At 34.5% G+C, this 26,939-nt stretch overlaps 1 protein-coding gene across 3 annotated transcripts in view; it reads left to right on the top strand.

The window, feature by feature from the left end:
• The window catches only part of LOC136843142 (endoribonuclease Dcr-1-like), a 91,570-nt gene that overhangs the window by 49,995 nt on the left and 14,636 nt on the right, over window positions 1-26,939 (top strand). For all 3 annotated transcript variants that reach the window (XM_067111193.1, XM_067111194.1, XM_067111195.1), the window contains exons 14-18: window positions 848-1,001; window positions 3,214-3,435; window positions 8,862-9,041; window positions 16,861-17,074; window positions 19,742-19,911. In XM_067111193.1, the coding sequence (XP_066967294.1) occupies window positions 848-1,001; window positions 3,214-3,435; window positions 8,862-9,041; window positions 16,861-17,074; window positions 19,742-19,911 (940 nt within the window). The remainder of the gene's footprint in view (window positions 1-847; window positions 1,002-3,213; window positions 3,436-8,861; window positions 9,042-16,860; window positions 17,075-19,741; window positions 19,912-26,939) is intronic.

Raw genomic sequence — 26,939 nt, forward strand, 5'->3', positions numbered from 1 at the left:
AAATTGCCTATTATATGTTCATGAAAGTCATCTTTGGTATCTTTGCATGAACAATGCATATTATTACACTTGTAATGTTAAGTTTTTAGCAATCTTTGTATAATTAATAGCAACTTTACCCAATGTTTGTGAATATCTAAATGTAATTTTAGAGTACAGGCAGTTCCCAGTTATCGGCTGGGGTTCCGTTCTGAGCATGTGATGATAACCGAAAATCGGTGCTTTTTGGCGGTTTTTTGGCGATTATTGGCGCTGGAAATGCGATTTTCGGTTATCGGCGCCTCTGTTGGGCATGTATTGGCACCAATACCCAATTATCAGCATTGATAAGTGGAAATCAGCAATTTTCGGCGCCGAAAATTGCCAATTTTCGTCACTAGACAAGCCCCGTAAAAGCGGATCGCCAATAACTGAGCCCACCAATAACCGGGGACTGCCTGTATGTGTTTCTTGGAGGGAAAATTGCTGTCAGTTCAGGACTATGAATAAATATGTGAATTAATTTCAGGTTATTTTGAGAATCCACAAATTTTTTATGAAACTACAATCAGATGCATGTTAATTATATTATGTTTTTCAGCTTACAAATTCCAGTTTTTATTATTTAGTTGTAAGTATATCAGTTATTGAATTATGCAGGACTACAGTATAGTCAAACTGCGTTGTTTTGACATATGCAAGTAATTTTTTAGTTTTGCTACATTTTCATCCCGGAATTTTACCCTTAACAAAAACTACTAAATTATTTCTCTTAAGAGCAGTGTATATATTATATATATTCATACATTGTGAGTATTTTTAATACACTTTTAATATAAGTATATTTATGACTTTTCCAATATTTTAGGTATTGTGCCAAGTTACCCAGTGATACATTTACTCGGTTAACTGCAATGTGGGAAGTAGAGGAGTTGAAGGAAACTGTTAACTTTGGTGAAGAGTTTGTGTATCGATGTAAGATAATGCTTCCGATCAACTCTCCTCTGAAAGGCACCATAGAGGTAAGGATATATCGTTTGGTCTTTATATTTTCTATTTTTTCTTTTGACTAATGGGTTATTAGGTTAAGCTCATAATTGATGGCAGATTCAGAATGGTATATTGCATATTCCTTTAGTTCTTAGCACAAAGGAATTAGGTACATCCCTTCCTTTTAATTATGTGTTCCTACTATTTAGAGAAAAAAAATTTTGTATCATACTAGTTGATGTTTTTGTGGTGATGACCAGTTAATCAATGTTCCAAAACCTTTGAATATTACCCTGCCATTTTATGGGCTTAAGTCACAGTTCCCTTGGTTAAAGATGTACTCAAGAACCTGTTTCTTACTTATTTTAAGATTATATTTATTTTATCTTAATTGTATTTGTATTTTTGGTATACCTATTGAGTTTTGCAACCATGTGCCCTTCTTTATTTTTTATACATGTGGAATTGAAGATTATTAAATTTAAAATGGTCTGTGCCATTTTTTTGTAGATGTTGCCCACATATATGTCTTCTTAACAAATGCTTGGGGTTCCAGAAGACTAAAAATTTTTTATGAGAATACAGATGTCATTATATGAAAATGGTTAGTAAAACATGCCATACTGTGTGTTTATTGTATCAGAGAAGGAAAAGAAACAGTGCAAAGTAAAGCAGAAAAGTAAAAAGACAACTGTAGATGTACAAGGAACTACTTTTGCTAGATTGCTGATAGTGTATATAACAGCATAGATGTTTGTTTTTGCAAAAGCTAGCATAAACCATTGCAAGCTATTGTATCATTTATTAGAATGTTAAATTATCTTATTAAAAACAAATTTATGTATTTTAACTGCAAGAAAAAGGTAAAGCAAGAAAAATAACTTATATACATAGTCTTGAGATTTTTTTATTTTTAATGCATCTTACAGTACTTCGCAGTCTTAGCTGCTACATAGTTAAGATGTTATTCAGAAATTTGTTACAAACACTTATATAAGGTCTTGTAGTTACTGAACAGCAGTTTTTCAAGTTCACATAAATTTCTTCAGTAGTTTAGAATGTGTTTGTGTTGTTACTGTACAGTTATTCTTTCTGCTGTACAGTACCATTTTTGTTACAGGGATAATTATAAAATCTTACCATTAAAGAACAGCAGTTTTTCAAGTTCGCATGAATTCAGTCATTAGTTATACAGTTTGTATGGGTTATTACCATAGTTATTTTTTTTTCTAATGTACAGTACCATTTTTGCCTTACAATTACAGTATTTCCATTGTTTATTACTCCATTACTATGAGCATTTTAAGTATTTTTGAATAACCAGATCTATCTTTCTGTTGTACACTAGTAATTTTAAATTCATTTTAGTGCCCATCATTTACCAAACAGTTTTACGTGTATATATTGCTGCTGTATTTTACAGTGACAGTGCCATTCATCTTTTATTACAGTAAAAGGTTATTAGACCAAAGGTTTTAATATAAACAGTGCGACATTTACATTTAATTTTTTACTGCAGTCATGGTAATAGTACTCAGTGGAAGAGGTAGGAAAGTTGTATTTTGTCACTGACAGCTAGGTATGAAGATGAGTTGGTGGCATTGGCATGCTCTCTCCTGGCCATTTGTTTCTAGTGCCTCAGCTTGCACTGACTCAATAGCTTGGCACTGCCAGGCATACAGCTCCCATACGTATTTTATTTATGTAATTTTTTCAAAATAGGCTCATTGTTTAAGTTACAAGTTCTAAGGCAATGACCAATCACCCTCTAAAATATACATTGTCGTTTCCTTAAAGATGAGATTTTATATTTTCAGTAATTATTTGTGAATACTTTATAATTTTCTAGGATTTTGTTGAAGTCTTATAGCCTAGTCTGTGGCACACTAATTGCTTTTGGTTATGTTTTTTGTGGCGTGCGTTTCAGACAAGCTGATTTGAGGATGGGCTGGAAAACTAGCCTTGTATATGAATGACCCAACTGTACACAAAACAGTAACAAGAGCTGCTTATTTGTAAACCTTTAAGAATATTTAGCCTTTATTGTAAAGTATGACAGTGGATAGAGTAAAGATGTGATAATATGAGTGAAATACAGATAGTTAGTGTATCTCCTTTTTGTGCTTAACGATGATAATTTATTGATGAATGCTGCTGTTATAATGCTATTGTAGACTTAAAGAAATTGAATTTCCAAAAAATTTTGGCTATAGATTTACAGTGATGTGTTAATTTAATTATCAGGGTCCATGGCAGAAGAAGGTATCTCTAGCAAAAATGTCAGCTGCTCTTAAGTGTTGTCGTTGCCTTCATGAGATGGGCGAATTAGATGACCAGCTACAACCAGTAGGGAAAGAGAGTATGAATTTGGATGACCACCTTTGTCCACCACCTGTGGATGATCAAGTTCCAGAGGGGATGCCCCGTCCTGGTACTACGAAACGCCGGCAATATTATTACAAGAAGGTATTTTTATCATCAGATTTAAACTTTCAAAACATTGCCAATGGAAGTTTGGAAGCTTTAGGCAAATGGTTTTGTGTAAACAGTTGTGATTGTTGTGTTTTGGGTGTCACATATATAGTTTTGCTCATGTTGGGAGAGTATAAAAGATGAGAGCTGAGAACTATGTGTATGCCCCTCTAGATGGTTTTACTGCATAGAGTTCAGTTTCAGAAATGATGGTAGATTAGATATTTTGAGAAATATCTAATGAAAGTGTGAGCAAATGCCTTTTAAACGTTTGATATTGTATTTAAGGCTTCATATTTATAAAAGTGATAGAATAAATGCAATGTTTTAGGTCATTAATCCTTCCTTTACTAGAATACTATTTTCCAGTGTGGATATCTGCCTCTGCCAGAGATTTATATCTTTTAGACAGAATGTTCCATGGTTTTAGGTTTCTGTTTCATAACATCAGCGGTTATGACTTGGACCATTGATGGATGGTCTTGTTTTTCATAAGTTGCATTTTAAAAGATGTTTCAGTTTCACAGTTGATCCCTGATCCTCTTTTCCTGTGGAGAGCGACCAGATTTGCTGAAAAGCAGCACAAATATGTAGTAAATGTGCCTCGCTGTCAAACTCCTTAGTTAGAAATCTAGAGGTCCTTAATTCTTATATTGTTGGACTGTGGAACAGTCTTCCGGAGGATGTTGTGTAACTGAAACCTCAAAAGTTTTAGCGAGGATCCAGTTTCTCCTGTAATTTACTTAAATTTTGATGTGTCAGTTATTAATATTCTTTCTGTGTCTCCTGTTACTTCTTTCAAATGACCACCTTATTCTTTGGAAGCTTAAATTTCAAGTCAGTGACCCTTGTAGGCTTGTTCCATATGAATAGGGTTCATCTGGATAATACTGTAATTATAATATGAATACCGTACATGCCTGAATACCTGTGGGTGTATTACCCGCAAGATACCAGTTACTTACCTGTAGGTTTACCTTTGTATTGTACTGTATCTTAAATGACTAGGCTGGTGGTAAAGAGGGGACTGGAATTCTAAAAAGTGTCATTAAAGTTCTGTACCTTATATCATAGGAATAAGCCTCTGATAGAGTACTTTTGACTTTAAGTGTTTAGTAGTTAACTATATAATTTATGAATAGGCCTATCATAAAGAGGGTAAATATATGGACTTTTTAAAATATTGTCATTTTATTAAATGTACTAAAATTTGCATTTTGCTCTAGGGATGTTAAAAAAATTTTTGATAATCTTGATAGTTGGGTAGAGAAGATTCTGATGGTTTCTTCCCTTTGTTTTTTTTAGAAACATTTCTAATGTGTTGTCTCCCAAGAATAGTAGATTTTTAGGCTGACATAGTATATTTGCAGGTGAGAACAATCTTAGTAATACAGTGCCTGTTCTAAGGAGTGGCATATCTGCAGACTTCAGTAGCTACAGGCCAATTTCTGTTGTCCTTGTACCAGAAAGTTATTTTTAAACAGCTACATAAGTTTGTGAATCTAAAGGATTGATAGCCAAGTGTCAATATGCATATAGGAAGTAGTTGGGTATATGTGATGCTCTTTTAGGTTTTACATGCCATTTGTGAGAAAATCTTGATAAGGGTTTTGAGTGCAGAGTAATTCAAATAGATTTTAGTACCATACGGAAGTTAGTATGTACGGCCTCATTTATTTATAACAGTGATATAATCAGTGCAACCTGTTTTAGGTCATTTGTAATAATAATAATAGGCTATGATAGAGGACACTTAGATATTTTACAGGCAGAGACTTGATTTAGGTATTTTGTCCCCTTAGCCTGCTTTCATTTGATTTTGTTATATACCAATATTTACATGAGTTAATCCTCTCATAAGTTCAGCCTATTTCTGCAACCTTCTTTGCCTGACCTGACAGTGAACACAAAGCCACTGATGCTCAGTAACCAACTGCCAACTTGCTTGTGTATCTGCATCCTAAGGCTCTAACTGGACAAGGAATAATATTGTCCTGAGCATGATTTTTAAGTGATCACTGGCAAAAGGCACCATAGTACAATGTTCTGAGAGACTTGAGTCTTTTTTATGAAATCAGCAAAACAGAATTTCATCTTTTTATGTATAGGCTTGACCTGCAGAAGAAGGCGTTCAGGTTATTAGTTACACCTTACCTGTTGATTTTTACATCTAACTGCAATGCAGTTTTCAAAACTAAAGTGTATGAAATCTGATAAAACATGATATTCTGGAGAGTTGGCAACATTATGAGCAAAATTGCCTTCAATATAAGGTCAACAACAGAGGCTGGTTCCAAAGATTCATATGGTGCCCATGTTAAAATTTTCGGGAGAAGCTCAATAGTCCTTTTTAGTACTTGTTTCTGGAAAAGTTGGTTTATTTCTGAGGAGGGGAAAAGATCTGTTCCAAGGTTAGGAGAAATCTGAGAAATGGTCAAAGTCGGAGAAACATGACCTGTGTAACTTCTAATGGCTGATACTGGAAAGCTCTTGTCTTTTCTGAGAGACCACAGGAGATCTGCCATGTTGAGAACAGTGGCATGAATTGTATGAATGTTCTTGCCAGCTACAAGGAATTTTCACCCTGACAGGTACAGTCATGCTGGGGAGTTTTACATGGTCTAGTGATTGCCTTGGTGGCACTTTCAGAAGATCCTTTCTTTTGTACCTGTCACTGGATTACCTCCAGGCATGAAGATCAAACTTCAGTTCCAGTGTAACCTGTGGCATGAGAAACCCAAAATTGACTTGATTCGTTCAATGAGGGGTGTCAAGGTTACAAGGAGGTTTCTGGAAGTCATCATTATGTCTAGAACTTCTATTATTGCTTCTAATGGGGTACTGCATAAGCCTCCATATTGTCCCTTGAATGTGTGAGTGCATTCATCTTTTAGGCTTCCTGTTTTGGAAGGGCTGAGTAATACATTGGCAGTGTGTTGCTGTGTGTAAGAAAGAAATTAATCTTTGGAGATCTCCATAACTGTTACAGTCTTGCATCCGACATATGCAAGACTGTAACAGTTATGGAGATCTCGAAAGATTGAGTTCTTTGTCACCCACAGTAACAAGAAGTTGCCAATATATTACTCAGCCCTTCCAGAACAGGAAGCCTAAAAGTTGGATGCATTCACACGTCGTTGCTAAGGTTTTCTGTTAAAATAATTTGCTTTTTGAGTGCAAATCTTTGGGTGAGATTCATTTAATGTATCTCAACACACTTGAAAATATCCATAATATTGGATCCCCTGTAAACAATAGAACCTTCCTCAAGGCATCTAATCCCTTCACAAAAAGTTTGGTGTTCTTAAAAAATAAAGGCTGGGGAACTTGCAAAATGAGGTTGGGGACTTACCATTGCAGAGATTGAATGGGTGTTAGGGAACACGTTTGGAAGGAAAATATTCAATGAATGGCAAGTAGATAAGCACTGAAAATGTAATAGATGAGTGGCTAATCTGAAGAGAAAGTGGAAAGATGATGAGCTTAGTTTTGGGATGTAAGTAATTTTTTTTTACCAATTCCATATAAAAATTTCTGATGTAATTCTTACCAGTTTTGTAGATTTTCATAGTTGCCCCTAGGGGAATTTACCAAAACTTTTTCAAGCATCTGTTGTGCCTTCAGTTTCCTTGCTTTCTGCCATTTAGTTTTTACACATTCCTCATTGTGTATTCCTTCTTGTTTCTCCAAATTATGTACCTTATACCTCATTTCAATTTTCACTTCTCATTTAATGACAGATCCTCTGAGTTAGCCTTACAAGAGTCCACACGTGATGCATTGGTCTTATCACACATAAGTTGTAAGGAACTGGTGTTACAAGGTCACCCATTGCCATACCAAATGTTTGTTTGTAGAATTTTCCATTAAAAATGAACTTGAAATCACAAATGTCCAATTTATTCGTTCCAAAATTTCACTGCCTGTTAGTCGTGAGTCAAATCCAGTTAATTCACTTTCGAGATGTTCTAAAACCGATTCAGTAGCATTTTTGTAAATATAGAACTTACATCAAAACTTACTAATTGAGAAATGGGATTGAGCATGAAAGCTTTGAATTTATTTTTTAGGTCTAATGAATTAATCAGTTGGGTGCCTTGTATAGTTTCTAACAGCTGTAGTGGTAATTTTTTAAGCTCTGTACTTTGAAAGTTTATATGAGACAGAGAAACAGTAGTAAAGTCTCAAAGGGTTATTTGTTTTAACCATGTCTTATAAATTATGATGGAGAATAACTATTGATTAATCAAAGGGATTCTTATTCAATTTTGCACACGTACTATTTGCTCCTAAAATATTTTAAAGACATAATTTGCATTATCCTTTATTACTATGATATTTCATGTATCAGTTTTAGCGATGCAGAGGGTTTTATCATGTCTCAGTTCAGTGAAGCCATTCTTAAATCGTTTTGGGAAATCAATTTTTTTCTAGGAAATTTTGACTTTCTCTCTTCCCTAGATTGATCAATGAATGGCTGAAAGTGCCAAGTGCTTGGCTTTATAGTCAGTTTTTCATAAATCAGGTCAAATCAAGGATGAATAGACAAACCTGTCACAATACAATACCATACAGCTGATGTGAAAAGTCACAGAATATTTCAAAGGATAAATGGATGAGACAAAAGACAAAACTGTTGGTATCCTAAAATAAACATAACTTCTTTTACTGGACACATTCACTGCACAACCTTTTTTTGTGATTTTCATCCAGTCACTATCTTCAATAAGTTTCTTCGGTTTTTAGAGTCAATCATAGGTTGTTCAACTTCATTTGTAGATTTCCATATGTTTCCTCTAGTAGTGAAGTCTTCCAATCTTATGGAACTGAATGGTGGAAAACACTTTTGAAGAATGCTATTTATGGTCTTGCCATGCTCTATATAGTTTTCCTCAACATGGGGATACATTTTCAGATGGAGTAGCAGCAATGACTTAGGAAAGGAAGTACTTACTTTTCAAGGCATCTCCTAGTAACTTTAGATAATTTGGTAAAGAGTATGAATAAAACAAAGCAAAGAATAAGTGACCCTCATTATGTATAAATTCTGTCAGGAATTGCAATGCTAAATCCTCAACATAAATACATGAATATTTGAAAGTAATGTTAAATATGAACATAGACAACTAGTTAGTAAGTGAAGTTTGTTGCACCTAAGAGAATCAGTTTCCTTAATTTTTGTGATGCTAGCTAATAGAAATCAGTTACTGCATGGGTGACTAGGCATTAAGTAAATAGGAGCAGTTACCTGTAAATGAAGTTGGAGTACTCCATATTTCTTATATAATTTATTATTATAATTTATTGACTGTTCTAACATAATTCCTGTAACTAATTGCTAAGATTGATGTCAGTTGATATCAACTGAGACCCTTGTTAATGAAGCCTTGTAATTATGTATGGTTTTTTCTTTAAAACAGGTTGCAGACTGTTTAACTGGTGATCAGCCGAGAGAAGAGTTGGAATTATTTGTATATAAATTGGATATGGTTTTGACATGTCCAATCCCAGATGAACAGAATACCCGTGGACGCAAAATTTACCGTCCTGAGCAATCTACACGATCACTTGGTATTGTAACTACAAAACCTATATCCAAGGTAAGTCTGAATAATGCATTTTTTAAGCATCAAGATTGCAGTATTTCATACTTTGGTTAAGGGTTATTGTATGAGTACAGTAACCATTACTGTATGAGTACAGTAAACCCCCTGTATTCATGGGGGATGTGTTCCAGACCCCCCACAAATAGTTAAAATCCACGAATACTCGCTACTTCCCCTCTAAAAACGCTTATAACTGCCTATGTTGAAAATTCAAATACCAAATGCCTACTTAAAGTATCATCGTACATCAAATATACCTTAAATTATTATCCTATTACAGTAATTAATTATCTTTGGAATTATAGTAAAATAATTTCAAAGTATCTTAAACATTGGTACCCTTAAAAATATATACATACATACTTCTAAGCCTTCCAGCCAAACCAGAGAGAAAGAGAGTTACCACTTCGAGTTGTATTCAACAAGGCTGGCTGGAAAGAGAGAGAGTTTATCTCTTTAATCTCTGACAACAAAATTAGTTTGACTTTTGTCTTCCAAAGATGTAATACCTTTACTACACACACACACACACACACACACACACACACACACACACACACACACACACACACACACACACACACACACACACACACACACACACACACACACACACACACACACACACACACACACACACACACACACACACACACACACAACACACACACACACACACACACACAGTATCTTTTCCTGAGAGAGAGAGAGAGGAAGAGGAAGAGGAGAATAATTGTTTTGAAATCTTTAAGCTTCTGAGGGCAACACTCCCCTTCCCTCCGGCCAATATGTCAAACTGTCAAGCAAATTGACATTCACTCCCCCCCCCCCTCCTTTCTCAAGTCAAGCATAAAAAGACTGGGAATCACTATTTGTTTGTTTAAAATGTTAAAAAATTTACTACACAAATGCATGGAAAATATATTATTATTATTATTATTATTATTATTATTATTATTATTATTATTATTATTATTAATCTTAATAATATTTGAAAAATAGTAAATCATTTTTATCATAAAGAAATGTGTTTAGTCATGAAAATAACATCAAAATACGCTAATTCGTGAATATTTCCCAATGAAAAGCCCGGGAATCGCCAAGTTTTTTGTGAATAATTTATAGATACTTTCGACAGAAAATCCTGCGAATCGTGAAAACACGAATACGTGGGGTTTACTGTAGAGTATATATATTTATTTCAAGTTAATTGAAAACATTCATGTAAGTAACAAAAGTGTATGTGCTGCCATTACCCACGTATAGTATGTAGACCAGTAAATAGTTGGAAATTAATTTTTTCTCTGTGCAAACCCATTACCACTAAACACGACATATGCAACTTTTCACTTTGCACATTGATAGTAATAGTCATGTAAAAACAAAAGTAAAAGTGAAGTCAGTGATGGACATCATAAACATAAAAGAGGTGCATGTATACTTATACATTCTTTGTACCTTCTGTTGTGTTCAGTAGTAATACCTACTGGGTATATACAAACTGCAGTCCTCATCTGCTTACAGTACCTGTAATATGAAATTATTACATACATATAAATTTTATATATTATATAAAATACCATATATGCAGATAATTACCAGATATTCTTTATCATAATTAACTACCAGTATCATAACTACTTCCATATTGTAAGTCTTCAGGATGTATAATATACTTTTATAATATATATAGTAATACTTATGATGATTAAGGTAGTTGTATACTTAACTAAATAATTGATATATGTGAGAAGGAATAGATAAGTGAAAATTATTAGGTCAAGCAAAGTGAGTGCCAGATATTTAGTAAAAGGATAGTTGATAGTTAAGTGAAAATTAAGGAAATAGAGTAAGTAATGTTACCAAAGTAAATGCAGATAACATAATTACAGACTCAGCAGCACAAGCAAAAACTTAAAAGCATAAAACATACAAGTCACACATGCTGCATGTACATTGGGACTTTGGACTAGGTTGCAGTTTAAAATAAATTTTTATGTGTACATAACCATCACTTATGTGTTTTGTGTTATAAGTTTTTGTTCCTGCTATTGAGTTATAATTGTTGTTATCTGCAATTTGCTTTAGTAAAATTATTTACGATATTTCCTTAATTTTTTACGATATTTCCTTAATTTTTTACTTAACTATCCTTATAAAACCTTGACCTTTTAATTTTCACTGCTCTATTCCTTCTCACATATGTATTTGCTATTTATTTGTGTTTGATAGAATACAATATAGAATTTAGGCCAAAGGCCAGCCACTGGGACCTATGAAGTCATTTACCACTGAAACGAAAATTGACAAAAAAGTTTTGAAAGGAGGGAAATGTTGCAGTTGCACTATGAATCAATTGTTAAGAGAGGTTGGAAAGTAAGATGAAAGAAAGAGAATATGAATGGAGGTGTGTTAAAAGGAATGAAAGGGGTTGCAGCTAGGGGCCAAAGGGATGCAACAAAGAACCTTAAGTATGCCCACAGTGCACTGCATGAGGTGTACTGATGGCACTACCGCCATACGGGGGATTTATGTTTGATGTGCTTAACCCAACATAGTAACTAGTCCTCTTAATCTGTGTTTGCATATAATCGTTTTCCTTGTAAGCTGTATTTTGTTTCTTTGTGTTCTTTGATGTTACTCCATGTTCTTTTACTAGTCTTAATCCATACATATTAACTAAGTACAGTAATATATATGTGTATATTGTATATAAAAAAGATGTATAAGAATACAGGAATAATAAATTTAGATGTTAGTAAACTTAAAACAAGCAAAAACAAAAGATGTAAAAATCAGCACACTCATAGAAGATGAGATTGAAACTATTTTACTTTAATGCCCTTAACAAGGACTGAACTCAAGCTATTAAAAGACTCCTTGGAATTGAGTTTGTTTTTGGACACATGAAACAAGTATGAAAAACACACACATGCTATATGAGGTAGAAAACACATGCACTATATGAGGTAAGACATAAACCCCAATTGACTGTACTCGAACAGTGCATAGCACATGACTCAAGTGGTTACATTATTAATTATAAACTAGTACAATAGTCTTATGTAAAAGACTATAGTAACAACAACAGGAGGTACTAATGTGAGAGAACTTTAGGTTACCTATTAGAGGAAAAGAACTTTTAATATTAGTTTTATGTTTTTTTACCCAACACTTCTTCAAGTCAGACTTTAATTTGCAGTAATTAAATGTAATTCTGCTTTGATGTAGCAACAGCGGCCTACTAATCAGAACTTTAAATCTTAGTCTCGATTCATGCGTGTACAGAGATTATGTTTGTACAGTAAAACTTACAACCATTCCTTTAAGGCACATCCCTTAACCTAAAAATCACAGAGATAAACCTGATTCTTGTTTAAACCTCAACACTGTACAGAGGAGGGACAGTGATTTACTTCTTCCATGAGCTAGTTTTGCTGCACAATATATTTTTCCATAACAAATGGTTACTCAGTGATATGGTTGTTAAAAAAAAGGGCTCGTGAGTTTTAAATATTCAATAACCTTATTAACATAAAAGCACAGGTGTGTAGTTTTGTTAACACAGAGACCATTTTCACTGGCTTTACTTATACATCAAGATTCAGCAGTTCCAAAGTTTAATTCACATACAAACTTCTTTTACAAGTGCTTAACAAGACTTTAGTTAATCTGCAAAAGAAACTTAAAATAGCAGTGAGCATTCTCCATTCACTCATGACCAATGTGAAAATCACACTAATAAGAACACTTTTAAAACCAGTGGACTATTTCCACTCTGATTCCAGCAGGTAGGCATATAGAAAATCTGAGTGCATGATTGATTAGACATCAGGCACATCCCATATAGGTGGGGCTTTGCTTTGCCATGACTTTATGACCTTTGGGCATGTTGTTACAGTAATGTGGTTGTAAATACTGATTTGGAGGCTAGCTTGCTCTGACTAAGACTTGAGAAAGAAAGTTTGGTTGCTAAAGTATCATTTTTTTTTTTAACCCTTTCCTGCCCAATTGACGTCATATTACGCAATAACCCCCTACCCCCCTTCTTGTCTGACTGACGTAATTGTACGTAAAATTTACCGACATTTTTCGTACGTGTGGTAGGGGTAAATTTTTTTTATTTTCGGACATTTGGTGGTTTCCATAGGCTAAAGCATACCTTGGACCGTGTAACTCAGGCATCGATCGCCAGGCAAGCAGTGCCTATACTACGCATGCGCAATTCCCTGGCATAGTAAATTTCCCACAATGAAATCAGCTGATCCTACCCACGTTTCTCTCGTATCTTACATTTTTTTTTATAAAATGTAGGATTACATTATTGGAAACACTCTGTTTGGTATCCTCTATTTTCTATAAATTTTTTAGTTCCTCTACTGCGCATGCGCAAATCCATGGCGTAGTAAAATTCTCACAATGACATCAGCTGATCGCACCCACGCAGGCCTGACAGGCCACACTTCTGTCAGAGACCATGCGTACGAGACTGGGTAAACACGTGTGGCTGTTTACATACAGCGACGTCAATTGAGAACAGTTTCCAACATGCTTTCGCAAAGTTTTTACGGTAAAACTAGCGGAAATTTGTTAGTGCATCACATAAGAGATGTCTGGATTTTAGGCAGGGCTCTGAATCTCATTTTTCATTATCATATATATCGATATTTAGAGAATTTTGTTGGCTTTCTCATAAAAAATAATTCATTCACCCAACTGTTATAGCTTTTGAGCTACGAACGATAATGTTGACAACGGTAACATTTTTTTTTTTGTTTCGAACAGCTTATAACGTCAAAATGAAACTGTTGCTGTTACCAAAGCCATTTTTCTTGACTCTCACTTTATTCCTCAACCTTTCCTCTACATTTTTGTATATTTACAAAGTAATTTCTATGAAAAAAAATCCGAGGTAGGGCTCTTCAAAAAAATGTCTAGCGATAATTCTCACCTTATGCCTGGCGGTAGCGCTCTGTTTCTTACCCACTTTTCTATCAATTTTTCACCAACTGGACTTATTCGTTTTTCATTTTTTTATATGTCGATATTTAGAGAATTTTCTTGGCTTTCTCATAAAAATAATTCATTCGCCTAACTGTTATAGTTTTTGAGCTACGAACAATAATGTTGACAACGGTAACTTTTTTTCGTTTGATCAATTTATAACGTCAAAATGAAACTGTTGCCGTTACCAAAGCCATTTTTCTTGACTTTCCTTTATTCTTCAACTTTTCCTCTACTTTTCATATATTTACAAAGTAATTTCTATGAAAAATAACCGAGATAGGGCTATTAAAAAAAAAAAAAAATTTTCTTGCGATAATTCTCACCATAGGCGGGCAGAGCGCTCTGTTTCTCACCCTCTTTTCTATCAATTTTTTCACCAACTGGACTTATTCGTTTTCCATTTTTTATATGTCAATATTTAGGGAATTTTATTGGCTTTCTCATAAAAATTATTCATTCGCCTAACTGTTACAGCTTTTGAGCTACTTAACGATAATGTTGACAACGGTAACATTTTTTTTCGTTTCAATCAAATTATAACGTCAAAATGAAACTGTTGCCGTTACCAAAGCCATTTTTCTTGACTCTCACTTTATTCTACAACTTTTCCTCTACGTTTTCGTATATTTACAAAGTAATTTCTATGAAAAATAACCGAGATAAGGCTCTTCAAAAAAAACTTTTTTCTAGCGATAATTCTCACCATACGCCGGGCAAATCGCTCTGTTTCTTACCCTCTTTTCTATAAATTTTTTCACCAACTGGACTTATTCGTTTTTCATTGTTTTATATATCAATATTTAGAGAATTTTGTTGGCTTTCTCATAAAAAATAATCCATTCGCCTAACTGTTATAGCCTTTGAGCTACGAACAATAATGTTGACAATGGTAACATTTTTTTTCGTTTCAATCAATTTTTAACGTCAAAATAAAACTGTTGCCGTTACCAAAACCATTTTTCTTGACTCTCACTTTATTCTACGACTTTTCCTCTACATTTTCGTATATTTACAAAGTAATTTCTATGAAAAATAACCGAGATAGGGCTCTTCAAAAAAAACTTTTTTCTAGCGATAATTCTCACCATACGCCGGGCAAATCGCTCTGTTTCTTACCCTCTTTTCCATAAATTTTTTCACCAACTGGACCTATTCGTTTTTCATTGTTTTATATATCAATATTTAGAGAATTTTGTTGGCTTTCTCATAAAAAATAATCCATTCGCCTATCTGTTATAGCCTTTGAGCTACAAACGATAATGTTGACAACGGTAAAATTTTTTTTCGTTTCAATCAATTTATAACGTCAAAATGAAACTGTTGTCGTTACCAAAGCCATTTTTCTTGACTCTCACATTATTCTTCAACTTTTCCTCTACATTTTCGTATATTTACAAAGTAATTTATATGAAAAATAACCGAGATAGGGCTCTTCAAAAAATCTTTTTCTAGCGATAATTCTCACCATACGCCGGGCAGAGCGCTCTGTTTCTTCCCTTTTTCTATCAATTTTTTCACCAGCTGGACTTATTCGTTTTTCCATTCTTTTATATGTCGATATTTAGAGAATTTTGTTGGCTTTCTCATAAAAATAATTCATTCACCTGACATTCATAGTTTTTGGGTTACTGAACGAAAATATGAAAATAAATAAAGATTTTTTTTTTTTTTCGTGCAATAACTCACATTTTTTTGTATTTAGAGGGCTGGGACTCTTATTCTGACTATTCCACCATAAAATATAAACATTTAGAAAAAAAGGACAGCAAAATGAACGTTGTTGGCATAAAGATTATATTTTTGCTGAATTTTCGAAATAATTATTTTTTCGCACTGTCGAGCGCTCCCAGACACATCGGGGCTCATGTGCCCTCAGTGATGTGATAACTATACAGATATGAAAGGGTTAAGTAAAGTGTGTTTGTTACATACTTACTGTATGGTATATACTTATTTCTTTTTATTTTACATTTTGTTAACTTATTGTAGGTTTGCATAGCCTAGCTCGAGTTAGGATGGAATTTTGGGGTAGCATAGCTTTAGTCACTCATTCACTAGTCCAGTATTGTCACCTCCCTTGGACCTATTAATTCATTTAAACGAGGGATTACTTTGTGTATGGCTTTGTTGTGCTGTTATCTACACTCCCAAAGTCGCTAAGCTTTCAAAGCAAACTTGATGAAGGTTTACACACCTACTAATATAACTTCTTTCACTGACAGTATGTTGGTACACAGTGTCAGCTATGTAGAGGAAGCTATCCAATAGTATCCACTGTGGTCTCACATATTGCTTTCTCTGGAGTAATAGGCACTTAAATTTTGGGATTGGAATGACCACTGAACACGCTGTTGAAGAGTTCTCATTTTTAAAGATTATATAAGCAGGGAAGCATTTACATCTAGTAGATTATTATTATTTTTTCCAGAAAATTAACCATATTCATATGCAACAAGCCTGCAGGGGCCATTAACTTGAAATTCAGTCTTCCAAAGATCCAAAGAAAATGATATTCATTTAAAAGAAGTAACAGAAGTTACTTGGAAATACAGAAAGAAGAGATCAGTTATTAGAAAAAAATAAATTAATAAATAAATAGATAAAAACGTAAGTAAATTATTAAAATACAAAGAGAATTGCTTTAGGGTAGTAATGCCTTGCATCTTTGGTTTAATGTTTTAAGGTTCCAGCTGCACTACATCCTCAGGGAGACTATTCCACAGTTTGGCTTAAGAAAATATCCAAAAGGTATGCTTATTGAAGTGGGTAATTTGCAAAATATTTACAAGTTAATTTTCTTCCCCAGGTCAGTGGATTCCCAGTGTTTACAAGGTCGGGAGAAGTTGTCATTCGTATTAAAGAGATTGGCAGTAACGTTCACATGACAAAGGACCAGTTGATGTCCTTGCAGTGTTTCCACAAATTCACCTTTACTCATGTTCTTCGACTGGAAAAGTACCCTATCAAGTTTGATCCTACCAATGCTAAAACTGCATTTTACATTGTTCCCTTAAACAAATGTAAGAAATGTTATGATTCCCAATTAGTTTTTAAAGTAGTCAGTTTTTTATGGGCTAAACAGATTTATATATACTGTAGTGTGTTAGCTTAGACATTTCCATTAGTAATGTGTGTTTAATTAATGTCAATAATTACAGTATACATTGAGTAATTGTATAATAATCTAAATCTTATTTATTGCATAGTTGTTGAAACCCTGAAATTTTAATTTTCCCTTGACCTTCTTTGTTGCATTTAAATAGGTAACAGGATTTTGTTTGACATTTTATTTATTTTAAAGTAACTACAACTTAGTGGTCTGTTGGATGACAGTTATGATAGTATTTTTTGGTGATCATTATTTTTTTATAGAAAGACGCATGCATAAGAAAACACCTCTGGCTTTTATTAATAATGTTATATTGAAAACTGGTGTTCCTTTCCACCTAGGAGTTTGTCATGATGTTTTAAAAAAATTTATGAGATTTTTGTACTTTATATCAATATGAAATTTATTAGTAAGATTATTCATGTCTGTAGTTAAATCCAAGTTGTAACAGTTTTGTTCATATGATGGAAAATTGTACCTTACTAGTACCTCAGGGTTCTAAGTTGATTCAACTTGCATGGACAAACCTGGAAGACAAATGTTAAATATTTTTTATCAAAATTTTATGTAGATTTGTAGCTTAGGAATTTCATACTACAGTCTTCAGGAATTGGACTGTTTGATACTTATTTGGCCAGGACAATATGTTACTGTTCCTACACGAATACGAACTCCTCGGTTTTTACATATGGGATTAACTTTCAACGAGCTGGAAATCTGGCCGTAAAACTTTTGCAAGGAGGTTATGGTAACAGTTACCTTTGGTAGGGGCAGATGCACCGCCCACCAAGTCCGTATACATTCAGTTCTGTGCAGTGTTCTTTTGGCTGCAGTCTGGTAAAGACATGCGTTTATTTCTCTGTCCTGCCGTTTGACTATCTTCTGTGTTTGAATATTTTTGTTTTTATAATATTTTTTTTTATACTTTGCATATATTTATGTATATTGAAACATTTCAACATGTTTTTCTATGTCTCACAAATTATATATTCACTTATTCTTGCTACATAGCCATATTGACTCGCTTTAGACTATAAGTTTTGGAGCTTTTCTCCTTATATATCATGTTACTTACTTTTTGTATTTACACAAACCCAACACCTATCTCCTTGGTGTTTGTTTCCTGTATTCTGTTTTCTATATTCATATAACTGTGGAGAGTTGGAGGGATAGTTTCCAACTCTCGATGCCATCTGTTCTATTTTTAAACATCTCTCAGCCTCGTTTAAGAACTTCCCTCTTCGACGTTCTTTTCCTCCTTGCTTTGAAATGCCTTTTCATGAACAAAAGTTTTTAGTTTTCTGTAAAAGAAAACTATTGTGACGGCTTTTGTCTGTCTATCCGCACTTTTTTCTGTCCGCCCTCAGATCTTAAATACTACTGAGGCTAGAGGGCTGCAGATTGGTATGTTGATCATCCACCCTCCAATCATCAAAATACCAAATTGCACTTTTTGACATATGTATGAAACTATAAACATGGTCACTATACCATGGAAATTAAATTTTATAATGTAATTGCTACAGGAGAAGTAGGCATCTAAGCCAAAATTCTGGGACAATCATTTGTTTTTGTATTAGTGTTTTTAGTTTTCACACCTAGCATCATTCCTAAAAAACCAAAATTCAATTTTTTCACATATATTTAATAGGCAGGTTTAAGCATATTGTACACAGACTTTTACAATAAAGTATTAAAAAAATAAGGCACTGAGGTCTGAATGTTAAGTTCCATTTTGAAATACAGATTTGAAAGTTCGAGCATTTAACAATGTGTCGACTAATCACATACCTTGAACAAGGTTTCATGCCAAATGAAGACTGTTTGCTTTTGTTGATTTATAAAGGCAAGACTATTTATCACTAATTTATTTTATGAATTTGAAAGCCGTAACCCAATAAGTTTTGGCTTACCTTTCTAAAAAGACACCCTACCTTGAAAGGTGAAAGTTACATGTATATCATATGTATATTTATGGAGTATGTTTTGCTTTTCATAATTGTAATTGCATAAGTGTAACCTTTCAGTTCATGACCTAAAATTATTGCATACAAGCCACTTTCTGTCACAGTTGCTTATGAAACTGGCACTATCCTTTACGGTGGTGACTTCTAAATTATGTTGTTTAGTAACATCATAAAAAGAACGATTGGGATTTTCAAAGCCTGGAGGTTTGTTCACTGTTAAAATATAAAATGAGTTGAAAGCATCTCAATAATTATTATTCAATATGTACAGTTTTACGTTATCTCACCCTGATGGGTTTTATTTCAAACTACACTGTTGTATGAGATCTGTAATTGTCTTGAAAGTAATGATTTTTTTCGATATGATTATTTTGCTTAACACCAATGCCATGTAAACTATATTCTCTGTTTTATAAATACCTGCACTATATAAACATTTTCCTCTTTATCCAAAACACACCATTGTTATCTCATTAACATAAATATTGTGCATGCATATTAAGTGCTATTAGACACCATTGATGTCCAAAACACTAAAGACCTGTTTTTCTTTCTTAATTATGTAGGATAGTACTTCAACTACTAAAACATATACTGTACTGTAATTTCAGTTGTTGGCTATGAAGGAATCGACTGGGATTTCATAAAAGAGATAGAGATGGAAGGTGACCCAAGACCAGTTCCTCCTGAGGATGCAGCCAGGAAAAAATTTCATTTTGAGCATGGTCTTTATGAGGATGCAGTTGTCATGCCATGGTATCGAAACCAAGATCAGCCGCAGGTGAGGATGAATTTATATGCAAACTTGCTTAAGAAATCCTCTGATGTTCATATAAATGAGAAAACTATTACTTTACTTCACCATACTGCAAGGTGAAGGAAGTGGGGTAGTAGTGAAATGGTAGATAAGGAACTTCCACACAGTAAGGGGAACATGTTTTGCATGCTACATCATTCCATTTTAGCTTGTTCAGTAAATTAGACTTTTTGCACAAGATATGGAGTAGATTCACCTGCTGTTGCTGTTTTGATTTATGCTTCTGTGGATTCCTGTGTGGAAATACCCTTGCCAAAATTTTGTGCAGTTCATAATTTTTTTTCCTGAAATTTTTAACTTTACCTTGGAATTATGTTCTTTTTTATGTCTGTATAGGAATTTCCATGACAGAGAAATCTTTCATAACTGGCGCCCTTGGGACCAAAGGGTAGCTGCTAATTTGAATTTGCCAGTTGCATGAGAGATGGGTCAAAGATGGTGATAACTACACAATGCCATTGTTGGTAGTATTGTATACTGTACTCACTTTCATGTCAGGCTGCCTCACAGATTGCACATTGCCTCCAGCCCCATACAGGCCAGCTGAATCCCCACTTTTGATCTTGGTGGTTCCAACCTTTTATAGGTTCTAACAGTTCTTGAACTCTCTCTTCAGTTGTTTTCTGCTTTCTCTAACAGTACTTGTCAAATATCAGAAACTCGTAGTAATATTTATGGCTGCAGTACTAAGCAAACCAACTGTGCAACAAACACCTCTCCACCAAAGCTGCCTTGGACCTTTTTACAGGAACTGCCATACATGCCTACTACTACATTCCTCAGGGCTGCATTCAAGCAGTGAATTAATGGTCAATAGCTCAGATGGCACAGGTCCATTGAAATGCAACATCCCTCACCCGCAGCAATATGACCACAGGATTATGCACTGGGCTAGTTCCCTTGCTAGAGGAATCCCATTTTATTTTATTTTTATTTCTAGGCCCTACAAATGGTTTATTTCAACAATGAAAGAAAGTAAATGGCAGCAACATCAGGTTAATCAATACCAATGATGCATTTCCTATGCATTTCTTGATTCATAATTTTGAAGAGGCATGAAAAGTATGCAGAATTTGAGTTAAAGGTATAGTTATTCCATCTTGCAAAAATATATTTTCATTTGTTTCCATAAATCTTTGCTAAATGCTGGTCTTTGGTAGAATAATCCAAGATAGTTGCTCAAGATGCATTATGAAACTGGATGTAACATCCATGTCAGATACACAAGGTGAAGACTGGATCATTATATTTAGCCATGGTTAATTCCTCAGATGGTCAACTTTGAACAGGGATGTAAAAATAATTCCCAATGTACTCAATATCAGAGAAAGAACTAGGCAAAAAAAAAAAATCATACAAAGCATCAGGAAATGCTGGTCAGATTAATCCCTCAAATATTAAATTGTGGTTATGTGAAATATTAACATATTTTCTTTGTTATTACATGTAGAGTTGTATAAAATTATTTACTTTTTTATCTTTGGCTGCATTTCTTCTCACTCTCTGTGAGAGTATATTGTGTTGGTGGAAATTACATAAAGAGACAAACTTTGAAATATTTTGTTAGTGTTGTATTTAACTTAATTGGCTTAGTGTTCTAGTTACAAAAAAAATTCATAGGTTATTGTATATTATTTTTAATGTTATATTTGACAGCATATGAGGCCCTTGGGCATATAAGACCCCACTCAATTTCAGAAGGGAATTTTAAGAAAAAAAATTAGGTTTACATGTGAGCATTTATTGCTATTGAAAAATATAGCTGGTGTATGGCAGAAAAAACTTTGACTCAGCATGCAACTAGGACTGCTGGAAAAATCTTCTAAATAATAAGTCTATTGTAATTTATGAGAGAAAACAAAACCAGCGTAGATACACACACACACACAACGTACAGCGACATCAACTTACGGCGGATTCGATCTTATGGTGCCTTTTCAGCGTCGTTAACAGCTTTTTCAGCGGCGTAATTTGATGTTGCATCAAGTTACGGCACCGTAAGCGCCGTTGATGAAGCTAACAGCATGAATAGTCATCAAGTTAACAGAGCTGTAATGTGATGCAACATCAAGTTACACTGCCAAACATCAAGTTACGGCGCCGCAAGCGCTGTTAAGTGCTGATAACGGTTGAACATGACTTACGGTGGAAATAAGCTTATGGCTTGGTGCTGGAACAGATCCCCTGCCGTAAGTCGAGGACCTACTGTAGCAGGAAATATTTCATATAAATCCTGTTCATCTTTTACACTAGCAGAAAATATTTTATATAAATCCTGTTCATCTTCTACACCAACAGATAATTCTGATGGTGACAATGAAGTGATGAGTGCTTAAATTAAAAAAAAAAAATGGAATTGTAGATTAATATTGTTTTAAAAATTATTTAAAAGTTTTTCATTTGAATAAGATTTAAGTTTATATCAAAGTTATTTATATGATTATGTTTTTATGAAGTCAGTGTGTAAGCCCATACTAGGGCAGCTTGTGTGTATGCACTTACTGAGCCCCCACACAATATTTATTTTTACATTAATGAAGTACACAATTTTACTTACTACTGCCTCAGTGTGTGGTTATACCAGTGAATAAAGAAAGTATATCTTAGTTTAACCAGACCACTGAGCTGATTAACAGCTCTCCTAGGGCTTGCCTGAAGGATTAGATTTATTTTTACGTGGCTAAGAACCAATTGGTTACCTAGCAACGGGACCTACAGCTTATTGTAGAATCCGAACCACATTATAGGTTTACTCACTCTTCACACCACTGTTTGAGTTGGATGAGCAGAGGGTAATGCTTAGTTTAAGATGTTAGGAATTATTTGAAAAAAAAACTGAAAAATATGTACTGTTTATTGGTAATGAATGGCAGAAGGACAGTTCAGAATACATGTTCAGCGTTTTGGAAGAATCCTATTGCGATTGGCAATTTCAAATAATCACAATCCTTTGGTCCCAAGGGTCCTGTTTATGAGGGATTTTACTGCAATAATACAACAGTAGTACATATACATATAATGATGATGATGATTGTATTTGAGTAAATACTAGTAATATTACAGTATTAGGGAGTTCCGTTAGGCATAGGTTGGTACGGTAGTCTGCGGCATCCGGGTAAACATTAGCCTAACTGTTTTGCATACAAGACCCTGGTGTATATATCAACCTATTTTTGGGGGAAAAAAATTGTTTTATGCTGTACACAGTCTTTTTGAGTTTTTGAAATAAAGGAAACAGTTGTAGTTGTACAGTACTTTCCTTTTTTTTTTTTTTTTTTTTTTTTTTTTTTCTAATCAAAATTGGGTCAGTTTAATATTTAGAGGAAACAGTGGAAAGCTTGGGCAGCAGCCAGTCACTGAAATTGCCAGGGTGATAGTGACAGTTTGTAACAAGAGCATTACACAATGATAATGATTAACAAAGACAACAGCATTTATTCAAAGGGTAGGCCTCAGCTACTGGGTTGGTTGGTTTAGATTAAGCCAGCTTTTTGGCAGCCAAAAGTGTGATGAGGTTTTGAAGTGGTTAACAGTCCTGTTGTAGATTCTGGACTCTGACCACCACCCCAGCCTGCCAATTGCCTTTTATAGTGCCAAATAATATAATAATAATAATCTTTATTGAAGCTCAGGGCCATATACATGGTATATACAAATACAATGCACACAATCTAGATACGTAAGATAACATGATAAAAATAATAATTGGCAGTATCCACACAGTTGCTGAAGTAGTGGAAAAAATAATTAATAATAATGGTAATGACAGTAATTATATGGAGAATAATAGTAAAAAAAAAAAATACTAAAAATGATAATAGTAATAAAAAGGAAAAATACCAATAGTAACAAGAAACAGAAATATAATAATAATAATAGAATAATAATGATGACATATTCTGGAGACGACACTTCATAATTGCAAAAATAGAGGATAAGTCATTTAAGGAACAGATGCCTCTATCCCATCGATTACGCAGTAAGTTTATTTTGCCGTGTTTAACTCGGTTCAGAGGGCTTTTCTTGCTTCTAGTTAGCGTAAATGAATCTCTACTCTATTTATATGGGGCAAGGTTATTGTTCGTTACACAAAGTGTTTTTAAGTCTATATATAACTTGAATACATCTCGTTGTGAAGTTAATTTAGCTATTTTTTTCGTTAATAGATGATGTTGGCCGTTTGGGGGCGTTTGTTTTGTGTAAAATAAATAAAGATTCCGTTTGCTATTTTCACTTGATTTCATCATAATATGAGCTTTATATATTTATCGTTTATCGGCGTAAAAATAGCAGTAATGTGTTCTTTCATGCCCAGTACTTTTGATTAAAATACTTTCTCTCGAATTTTAATTATGGTCTAGTTTCATCTATGTTGCCGATGCACAATAATTTATAGTCGTTAGCAGTTTGAAAATTGTTTTCTCAGCTTAAATTTAGCAGTATATTTCCTTGCCGATCTTTTATCCATACCGAATAAGGGTATAATGTAAAAATATATCAGTCCTATTCTACTTAACGTCATTTGTACTATAACTACGGTAATTGTTTATTACCGTACGATGGTTGAAATACAAGCAAAACGGCTGTTGTTTTCCGTTTCAGTGATAAGCAAAACAACAGTTTCTTGTTCGGTTGTTTATGATTGTACGCATTTACACGAGTATAACGTTACTAACGATACTTTTATCATTCTCTTTTACTTTTTTAACTAGATGATGGGATAAAGAGATGGAGGAAAAGAAGTTGGTCTATTGTAATTTGGTCTCTCTCGCTGCCTGATTGTACGCTGCTGCCTGCGCCTGTGCAAAATTTAAAAATGATTATATAAATATTGTCAAATCAGTATTAATTGCTTACCCCATTGCAAAATCAAATTATTGTAAGGCAAATTATTGTAGCTCGAGCACTACCTGAGTATTTTAATAGTTTTATTACAAAAAGTGGATTTAGTCATGAAAATGAGATGAAAATACAGTAATCAGTGAATATTTCTCAGTGAAAAATACCACGAATGGGTGAATTTTCAGCGAATGTGTATATATGTTCCATAGAGAAATCCGCAAATTGTGAGACCGCAAATACGGGGGTTTACTGTAAAATATAGACAGTTGTTCGCAAGTACAGAACTTGTGTGTGGGGCACAGGTATCTTTATCGTTAGGTACCAGGGTCACTGGTACGACGGTTGGAGGTTGGTCAGATGACATTTTTGTGGTGAAGGGAGGGCCAACCACTAACACATACACAGCACTCTATTACCCATTTCCCAGAGCCAGTAGGCTTCAAGAAGTTGAAACTTGAAATTTTTGTAGGCACTGATTGGGGCAGAATGTAGATTAATATATCTGCAATTACACAACACTGACTGGCTTACGTGCCGGTTATTACATAGAGAAACAATTAACACATTGCCTTCTATGAGAGGTATAATAACCAAGAGCAAAAGACCCTTTTTTTTTTTTTTTTTTTTTTTTTTTTTTTTTGTAAAAAACGCAAGAGAGACCTCCAACATGTCCGCCCATAACACACATACCATAATAAATGTTATACAAAAACTATTCTTATTCTTAAGTAGTTGAATATAGTGATGCATCATTGGTCTTGGATCTGGTTTTAATGTTAATAATATTGCCAGTTGTTCCGACACTTACACAAACACCACAACATCAAGGTTCACGTATGGTCGGAACTTGAGGGCCGGACGCTAACTGCCAGATACATCCCAGGGAAGAAGAACATCGTAGCAGACACCTTAAGCAGATCAGGACAGATAGTGGGGACAGAGTGGTCCTTGCTCCGGTCAGTAGTGAGCAGAGTCCTCAGCTTTGGCCAGGCTCCATAATGGATCTGTTCACAACTTTGAGGAACCACAAGTTACCCCTATACTGCTCTCCAGTTCCAGACAAGAACGCGGTTATGCAGGATGCGTTCCAACACCAGTGGAACAGCCTAGGCGTATACATATTCCCTCCTTTTAGCCAAGCTATACGAAGGGAAATGGTCAGTCTTCTTGGATTGGAGCAGTAAGAGGGATTTACATCCCCTCAAAACAATTAAAAAATTTAGCAGATCTCCTTCTCTGTCTGAGGAATGAGAAAAACCTCTCCATCTCAGCTGTGAAAGGGTGTAGGTCGCAGCTGTGAAAGGGTGTAGGTCAGCCCTCTCCAAAGTTTTTAAAGCTAGGGGTATTGAATTGGCATCATCTTGGGAGATTTCAGATATGATCAAACACTTGAGAAAAGTTCTCCTTGAAATTTGAAGCCTCCTGATTGGGATATAACGAAAGTTTTCACTTCCTGACCAGGTCTCCTTATGAACCCATCGGAACTTCTTCAGACAGGGACTTAACCTTAAAAACGGTTTCTTTTAGCTTTAGCATCAGCAAAAAGAGTTGGTAAGATTCATGCACTTTCTTATAATGTAACCTACACCCGTGGATGAACGGAAATGACTTTCAATTGTCTGCCGGACTTCATCGCAAAAAACCCAGAACCCATCGTCCCATGACCCAGGATTTGATGGCTTCTCCATTCCATCTCTTAAGGGCTTTGTGGATAACGTTCAGGAAGAAATGTTGCTTTGGCCTGTATGCGCAGTGAAAGCTTACCTAAAGCGTACAGCCTACCTCAGACCAGCACAATTGACTTTTTGGGTTGTATTAAACGGGAGACTTCCAAAAACACGATCACCTTCTGGCTGAGGGAGGTAATAAGCAGAGCTTACAGTTTGGAACAGTATTTATCTACCGTACCTATACACTTTAAGGCCCACGACATCAGGATTATTGGCCCGCCAGTTGCCTTCAAGAAGAACTATGCTGTGGGACGGATCCTCTGCATTGGAGTTTGAAACAGACAAACCACCATGATTTTTTATTTGAAAGATATCACACATAAGTCACTGGACACCTTCCCCTTAGGCCCAGTGGTGGCAGCTCAACAAGTAGTGTGAAGGATATGATCCTTTAGCTGCGTTCGGATTACGTTGAGCGGC

The sequence above is a fragment of the Macrobrachium rosenbergii genome, chromosome 11, assembly GCF_040412425.1.
Source record: "Macrobrachium rosenbergii isolate ZJJX-2024 chromosome 11, ASM4041242v1, whole genome shotgun sequence".
Taxonomy (NCBI): domain Eukaryota; kingdom Metazoa; phylum Arthropoda; class Malacostraca; order Decapoda; family Palaemonidae; genus Macrobrachium; species Macrobrachium rosenbergii.